The sequence below is a fragment of the Apium graveolens genome, chromosome 10 (genome assembly GCF_009905375.1).
Source record: "Apium graveolens cultivar Ventura chromosome 10, ASM990537v1, whole genome shotgun sequence".
In the NCBI taxonomy this organism is placed as follows: Eukaryota; Viridiplantae; Streptophyta; class Magnoliopsida; order Apiales; family Apiaceae; genus Apium; species Apium graveolens.
The window spans coordinates 202185557-202194369 of NC_133656.1; the positions used below are offsets into that span (position 1 = coordinate 202185557).

General features: G+C 30.5%; 1 protein-coding gene across 2 annotated transcripts; it reads left to right on the forward strand.

Annotated features, from left to right (window-relative positions):
• Positions 1-342: 342 nt before the first annotated feature.
• LOC141693321 (uncharacterized) lies at positions 343-6145 on the forward strand. Of its 2 annotated transcripts, none has more exons than XM_074498383.1 (9): positions 343-644; positions 1583-1713; positions 1794-1879; positions 1996-2090; positions 4351-4447; positions 4752-4866; positions 5035-5189; positions 5270-5395; positions 5687-6145. In XM_074498383.1, exons 1-9 carry the CDS (start codon positions 463-465, stop codon positions 5900-5902), a joined length of 1203 nt encoding a protein of 400 aa, XP_074354484.1. In that variant the 5' UTR covers positions 343-462; the 3' UTR covers positions 5903-6145. The 2 variants fall into 2 exon arrangements, with proteins under 2 accessions (XP_074354484.1, XP_074354485.1); XM_074498384.1 differs by having other exon boundaries at positions 510-644; positions 1593-1713.
• The last annotated feature ends 2668 nt before the right edge of the window (positions 6146-8813 follow it).

Below are 8813 nucleotides of genomic sequence, written 5' to 3' on the forward strand. Positions count from 1 at the left end.
TGATTGTGGTTGTAAAACATTGTTTACAATTAGACTCATGATGGAGTAAAGTCGTACAAATATTTAAAAAAAAAAAATTGATAATCTCTTTTTTTTGTTGTCAACCAATCATCTAAATTTATTAGTTTTCTTAATATAAGCTAGCAATGTTATCTTTCTAAATTTATTAGTTTTCTTAATATAAGCTAGCAATGTTATCTTTCAGACTTTCACATTCATAAATAAATAAGTCCGGCCATCGAAAATACAGATCATACGTCTTGCAAAAATTAATTTATCCAAACTTTTTGATCCGGTCATCTTTCCAATAAAAATCAAAGTCTTCACTCTTATAACGTCATGTTTTCTCCTACAAAATAAGAAAACAAAAAAAATTGTCCCAGTTATCAAAGGATAAGACGGAAACAATGCAAGACATGAGCAGTTGAGCTGGAGCACAGAGCAGAGAATAGACTAAAAGCAATGGAAGCAAAATTATCAACAGTGGCAAAGAGCTTAAAACCCTCACCAATACAAGAATTATCATTACTAGCACAAAGATGCAATGCTATCAACCTTGCTGAAGGCTTCCCTGATTTTCCTGCTCCTCTACGTATCAAACATGCTGCCACTCAGGCCATCAATTCTGATTTTAATCAGTATCGGTATGTCTTTTCATCGTAAAATCTGCATTAGCTGGAAGAATCTTGTCTGCTGATTACGATTACCATATCATGAATTCTTGTCCCGCCATCACACGTAAAATGTACCCATTATACATACTTACAAGGTTTTAGATGAACTGGTTACTTAACATTTTGGACGAGACTTGCTAATTTTATTCTAGCAATATGTATGTAATATGTTTTTTTCATCTGCGAATGTAACAAATTTAAATAAATATTATAGTTGTGTATCACAGGTTTAATTATTTTCAAGTTGTTCTTAGTGGTAAAATGTAAGACCTTATCGCAAGTAGCATCAAACAAATTCACTGCTTGAATAACCTGTACTATTTACAAGAGGTTTTTTTTAGCAAATGAATGTTAATTTCTATGCCAATTTGGTATCTAGATTGCTAATTTTTCTTCTCCGTAATGGTGTCTTTTCAAACGATATGAAACTTGATGAGTCATGTGTAAAGCTACAATATCTATTTGTTAACGATCTTAACAATTTGAATTGTTGACTTGGATATGCCTATTACTTGGTACAAATTTTGGTACATGGCAGATAACCTGATCCTTTGACAGCTTAAAAGTATCATAGCTATCAACAACATCTTTGCTCTTGTTCTTTTTTGCATCTCCGGGTCTTTTAATACAAGCTACAAAGTATCGAGATCTCCTCCCCTCCCTAGTTCGTCTGTACTATGTAGATATCTACTTAAAGAAACCAAATGACCTTGTAAGTCACAATTACTGATATGATGTTGCGGTGATATCACTGTGTTTGATTTTAGTAGGATCTAGACCTGTAATATAAATAAAGTAGTAAAACTGTAATATGATTCATATTAAAGAAAAAAAATACTACCTGTATGTTGTTTTACTTAATAGTTAATAATAAATTGATGATATTGTTCATGGCTTGATTATTAAAGGCACGTCCAGGGAATTTGTGACAATCTGGCTGACAGAATGAAGCAAATGCACGGTTTAGATGTTGATCCAGTTACCGATATAGTTATTTGTTGTGGTCAGACTGAGGCATTTGCTGCGACAATGTTTGCAAGTACGCTTTTAATTGTTGTACAAAATCTTTGGATAGTGGATTTCGAGGAATTTATCTAAATTTGAGTTTTGTTTTCACAGTAATTAATCCAGGTGATGAAGTAATATTGTTTGATCCTTCATTTGAAACATATGATACATGTATTACTATGGCAGGAGGAGTGCCAGTAAGTTTCTGGGAACCATTTGTTAGTTAATACGACCGATTTATGTGTTTTAACTTGGATGATGTGTATGCCCAAAGGCTTTAATTGATTATTAAGATCAATTTTGCAATTTGCAGGTATATGTTTCCCTTGAGCCGCCTTGCTGGACATTAGATGCAGAAAAACTTATGAAGTCTTTTGCTGCAAGGACAAAAGCTATAGTATTGAACAGGTATGCATAATCTTGTATATTTGTAATTTTTTGGTAAATTGAGGAAGGTTACAGTTGTATGAGTTTGCATAGTACTGCACAATAAAGAACATCGTTATTGCATGAATGAACAATATATCATCTGAAACAAATTCACTTGCTAACGAGGCTTAGTGACAGATTGTTCTAACCTTAAATGCTGAATGTATATGCTGATCGCCATATATTTGTAAAGTCGTCTTCCTGAAAATCTTTGTTGCTACTAGATGCATGCTGTTGAACCAAGGAACTGCTATAGATTGTTGCTTCTGTCTTGTAAGGCATTTATTTCTTTGAAGTAATAGTATTTGTTGCTAAGAAGTATTTTCAAGGGTTTGGTCATCAAGCTCAACACTTAATTATTTCTTTGTATTTGTGACAATGTGTGTATAATTTTTGAAATTTCATAAATCATACAATAAAGAAGTTTGACACAATGCTTTGTATTTACCCATACACTGCTAATGTGGCCTGTTGGAGACTTGTACATTGGGTAGCTGCTACTACCATTTTATACTCTAAACACTTGAGACAGATTAGTGTAGGGATCTGTTATATAGATAATAACATTGCTCTCTATCTATCAAAAGGTCAAATTTCAACTGAAAATACCCACGTAAATCCGACAACATTGTCTACAAGACTGCAACCAGAACATAGTGCAAATTCTGTTGCAGGTGCATAAAAGATACTTTGGTGGTACAAATATGTGTCAAAACATCAAGAATGTAAGCATGGGTTTCGATCAGGCTTACACTTGCTATCAGAAGGATTTTCATCTGAGCTGAGAATTCAAATGATATAAACATTGCTATAAACGAAAAGGGTCCAAGTGTTTGCAAGTGAATTCTGCTAAAATTGACATTTTTTGGGACCTTTCTTTGGTGAAATATGGTTCGGCTTCACAGCCTGTAAAGGGGTTTTATGTAGGAGCTGTGTGTAAGGGAGAGATGGTTTTGTTTGTTGGAGATTTGCAGAAAGAAGCGATTAAGAAAGTGAATGTTGTTCTTTGTTTAGTTCCATGTTTGTTCCGAAGAGGGAATATATATTTGGAAAGAGGGTGAATAAAAGTAGGGTTCATTTTCTGATAATGGACAAGTTCATCAACTTGTGATTGAATGTGAAACAGTTGGAGTGAATGACATGTGCCTTGTTGTTCATTTAGACAGCAAGGTAGTGATGCAGGTAAAGCATCTACTATGACCGTTTCGTGGGAACCAGACCATTTTGGCTGATGGGCTTCCTGTAGACATTTTTTGGGATGTTTATAATTGGTTATTTGACACAACTTTTGGGATTGCCATTTTCATGTTTCAACCTTGTTCGAAATCTGAGAAGTTCTGGGATAGTCAGACGTTGGATCCCTCTGAACTCCCTTGGTAAGTCATCTGATCCAGGATTTGCTCTGACCTTGTATGCTTGGAAGAACGAATAGCAAAGCCTCCTTGATACATGATATGTGTTTTCTGGTCGGATGGTATGGAGATGGTTGAACATTACGAAATATGGTACTATAATCACTGAAATTATTTGCTTGTTCATACCACTTTGCAATATCAAAACATTAGTGCTATACCTATAACTCTTATATAGTGTTTACATATTTCAAGATATATTTACGCTCATACGTGTGTATTTGCTTGAGATGTGAATGAAGACCCATCATTTTTCAGTTTGGGTCTTATTATGCAATGGAAAACAACCTAATTGAATTATATTATAAAGTTTTGTGGCGTTCTTATCATTTTCTTTCATATATTTGAAGTAATGGCATGGACTGTCCCGAGCTCAGAAAATATAGAAATTGCAATAGTAATTTGTTAAGTAAAAACTTTTATGAGCTTTTATTCTCATTTCATTGAGAGTGCTTTAGCAAGACTTTTGCATAACATGGTTTTTTTAGTGTGGCACTTTTCGTGAAACCTGTGTCACTATCAAGTGCTACGAAAACTATATCCTTCAACTCTTCAAGGACTAAATATGACAGCATGTACTGGTGGTGAACTATATATGGTGTAAGATTCTTCAACTAGTGAATACTTCAAATCTACAATCACAAGTAGCATAATGTAGTAGCTTCTGTGATTTAATACAACATTGCTGAGGACCTGATCAGTAATTTACTCAAGTGTTAGGCATACTGTTCTTTTTGTGCTAGATACTAAAGTCAGAACTGTTTATTGTATTAAAAAAATCATTTGTATAACAAAATTAGTTGATGTACTTATCCAAAGTTTCACAGTCCGCACAATCCGACTGGAAAGGTTTTCACTCAGGATGAGCTAGAGATTATTGCAGGAGCCTGCAGAACATGGGATGCCCTAGCTGTAACAGATGAAGTATGACCTTACTTCTTTCTCTCATTCCTAATTGCTATGAGAATACGAGATAAATAAAAGGTTTAGCAATGCTCATAAAAGCTGCATCATGTTCCCTTGCAATTCAAAACTGAACACTTTGATTCTCTATTTTCAAATATTTAAGTGTAGCACTTCATACATTGAACCGGCCTGTCTTATCAAATTTAGATACATATATTGACACTGGCTTGCAAAAACAGAAAATTCTGGGTGTGTTTTATTTCTTGCTTCTCATTAATTTTCTCGTTGTTTTTTGGGACCTAATCACCTATTGTATATGCAGGTATATGAGCATATTACTTATGACAACGAGAAGCACATATCTCTTGCGAAACTTCCAGGAATGCAACAAAGGACCATCATCACATCTTCATTGTCAAAAACTTTTAGTGTAACTGGTGAGTTGTAATTAAACTGCACAAGCATTGCATGACTGTACCCTGGTCTCACTGAAGATGCTAGATTGAATATCTTTTATTACTGTAAATTGGAAAAGAAATTTTTGTTTTCAGTAAGCTATTATATTTATTTTTAAAATCGTTTTTGATTTCTCTGTTCTCTGTTAGGCTGGAGAATTGGATGGGCAATTGCTCCCTCCTGCATTGCAACTGCAATCAGAAATATCCATATAAAACTTACGGATTCAGCTCCAGCACCTTTCCAGGAAGCCGCTTTGACTGCATTAACAAGTACTCCAGAATACTTCGAAACATTGAAAAATGTAGGATGTTAATATATGTGAAAAACGTTTTGCATTTTATTGTTATCATCGTCACTAATAATCCATTTCTTTGTGGTCAGGATTACCAGGAAAAAAGAGATTTCATCATAAAGTTGCTTGAAAGTGTTGGCTTCAACTTTGCATTTAAGCCAAAGGGTTCATTTTTTATATTTGCGCAAATTCCCTGCAGTTGCACCCTTTCAGATGTATGTACCATTCTGTACTATGTTGAAACTATACTTAGTTTTTTAGCCCATGTAGGTTGATCAAGATTTATCATCATGAATTATGTGGCATTATTATCAAATACAGATACAAATTTGTCATTATTATCTAAATCCGTCCTAAAGATTTAAAAAAAATAACTTTATGGTTGTTGATCTGATGAATGGTATCTGTAGACAACTTTAAAAAAAATACACTACCATACTTGATAGAAATTTGAGAAAGGGCGTGCTTCTTACACTGACTGTGTTGGCAACTTGAAATTCTTTCAGGTCGAATTCGTGGAGAAATTGATTAAACAAGCGGAAGTGGTTGCTGTACCAGGACGCGAATTCTTTCATCGAACTTCAGAGGAAACGCAGACAAAGGTTTGTTATCAAGAAAGATACATCAGATTTGCTTTTTGCAAAAGCAATGCAACTTTAAATGCTGCTGCAGAAAAAATCAAGCGGCTTGTTGATGAAAGGGGCGAGCTCAATTTTCTTTAGTGCAGAACAAACTTGTTTGCATTTTCTGATATGCATTGAGCAATAAACAAAATGCAATGCACTTGTCCTAAGGGTGAAGTGATGAGTGTAGCGTACTGAGATTTGCTATGTACTACATGGATATTTTCTTATCATCTCAAGATCAAGTATATCCTAAGTGGGAATATTGCAATGAGGCATCTCAAGTGATACAGAAATGTATATCTAATCTGTTATAATTCTTAATCGAGCTTTATTACTTAATTTTTGCACTCGAGCCCATAATTCCTAGTTAAAAGTTAAAACCTATTATAACTGATATCATGATTTTAAAAATCTATTCAAATTAAAGAGTTAATTGCATTTTGTAACCCCTACCTTTCACTAAATAACAAAATTATATATTTACTTTCAAAAATATAGTTTGCAACCCCTAACTTTATATATCAAATACAATATGCATCCCTTTAACCATTTTGTTAAAAATATTTATATTGTGGAGGATAAAATTGAAATTCAGCAAAATATTTAAATAATAATTTTGATTTTTTTTAATTAAACTAAAATTTAGAATTTTAAATTATAAAAATAATATTAATGTCAATTATTTTATTACTCAACATAATTTTTAAAATTTCAAAATATAGATATATTTAGAAACTTTATGATTATATATAAACATATATTTTGCTTAATAAATATATTTTAAGTATTTAGCATTATGATTAATTTAGAGTATTACTAATAGAAAATAGCATTAATTTTTTTCATGTAAAAAATGCATTAAAATAAATATTTTAATTAATTTGAAATTTTAGTTATTAATATTAACATCTCAATTTCAATTTTATGACCATAAGGGATGTATATTGTAGTTGATATTGAAAGTTAAGGGTTGCAAACTGTATTTTACAAAATAGGTATATTGTTTTGATTTTAAATGAAAGGTGGGGGTTGCATAGTGCAATTAACTCCAAATTAAAACACATACATTTAAACCATCTTTAATACCTGATCGGTGTTATAAAAATCGATAATCGGACATGATCGGTCACGTGACCTTGTAAGGATTAATCGGTGAATCGGGGATTAATCAGAAGGATTAATCAATAGAAAAATCGGAAGTAATTTAATATTAATAAATATATATTTATATACTCACTCCGTCCCACTGATTCTTTAGATACTTTTTCCTCGACGCGTATTTTAAGACTATTATAAAATATAATTCTATAATTTATTTTTATAATTTTCATTTTCTATATAAAAATTTAAACATTATAATTTTATTTTAAAAAAATATTAAAAATTATTTAGAAAACCATATTTTACGGGAGCCTTAAAATGCGTGTCGGTGTCGATCATTTGTCCCCCGACATAAAGAATCCAGCAGGAGAGATTGAGTACAATACATCAAAAAAATATTGTACATAGGAATTTTTTATATATGTTGTTAGTGAGAATCGAACTCGAGTCATATACATGTAAAAGTTCATACAACTACAGCATGTTGTCACTTGAGTTTTTTATCGTACACATAATATGTTAGTGTTCTAAACAATAATAAATTTTATTATTAACTTCAAACATCTATATTATATTATAATAGATGAAACATTAAAAGTTTAGTAGTCGGTCGGTCGGTACTTGCTGAAATCACTTAATTACCCTTACTTAGTTATTCTAATTTTAATTATTGGGTCGATCAATTTTAATTTTAATTCTAATTGATATTGAAGTCAACTTCCTCATTTTATATCGAACTCTATATTATTATAATTTATATTAAATTTAACTTCTTCTAACAATTTATATTTTAATATATATCGAGTTCTATATTATTCTAATTTTTTACTTCGGCCTAAATTAAATTTAAGCAAACTAAATATAATTATTAATATTTAGTTGATATATCATGCGAATCGAGTTAAGATAAAATAATAATACTATCAATTCTCCTAAAAAAATTATACTAATGAACTTGGATAAACAAAATAATATATTTTATTTATCCACGATAAAAAAATACATTATACAATTGATTCAGGCTAACACAAAACTAAAATAAAAATACAATTCGATCAACAAAAATAAAACCATATATACTAATTATTTAGTCTAAAACATAATTATCTTATTGATCCAGACTTTAAAAAAATTAAAATTAAACTAAAAATAATTAGTTTAATTTAGTCGGTGTATTGGGCATCGGGCTAAAATAAAATAATGTAAACCGCTGATCCGAGATAAATCAAATTAATATTAGACTATGTATTATTCGTATCCTGTTGATGTGAACTAAAAAATTAAATTTTAATTAAAATATTAATATTATTTTTAAAAAAAATACACATAAAAGTATCAATAAAACTATATCGTTCAATTAGTAATATTATTTTTTCACTATGCTAAAATAATATTTTTAAGGTCCCAACATAATTGAGACATTATATTTTTATCCTTAATAAAATAATAATTTCGTTATAATAACATTCCCCCTTACCAATGCTATCACTTTAAATAAGTTTAAATGTTTTAAAAAGTTATGAACATATATGTGTACTAATACAATTATTATGAAGTCATATCATTTAAAGTTTTAAATGAACAAAATTAAGATTTGAATTCAAAAAATATATATAGTATTAAAAAAATATGTGCGATTCGTGCATTGCACGGTTTTTAAGCTAATAATTATAATATCATCGTTACCATATTGCTATTTAGAATTTATATTTTATTCATGAAAATTGGTGAGATATTTAATTAATGTACAATAATAAATATACACTTGTGTATACTATGTATTTAAAACAATATGTATGCACATATTTTTGCATGAACTTTTGCTACATTGTCATGCATGTATAATATGTCTATATGTGTCATGTAAAAGAAACAAAATATATAATTAAACATGAAATATAAATAA

Coding starts and splice junctions, on each gene's coding strand:
- LOC141693321 (XM_074498383.1), top strand. CDS start 463: ATGGAAGCAAAATTATCAACAGTGGCAAAGAGCTTAAAACCCTCACCA. Junction 4,448..4,751: donor CCCTAGCTGTAACAGATGAA/GTATGACCTTAC, acceptor TTGTATATGCAG/GTATATGAGCATATTACTTA. Junction 5,190..5,269: donor ACTTCGAAACATTGAAAAAT/GTAGGATGTTAA, acceptor CTTTGTGGTCAG/GATTACCAGGAAAAAAGAGA.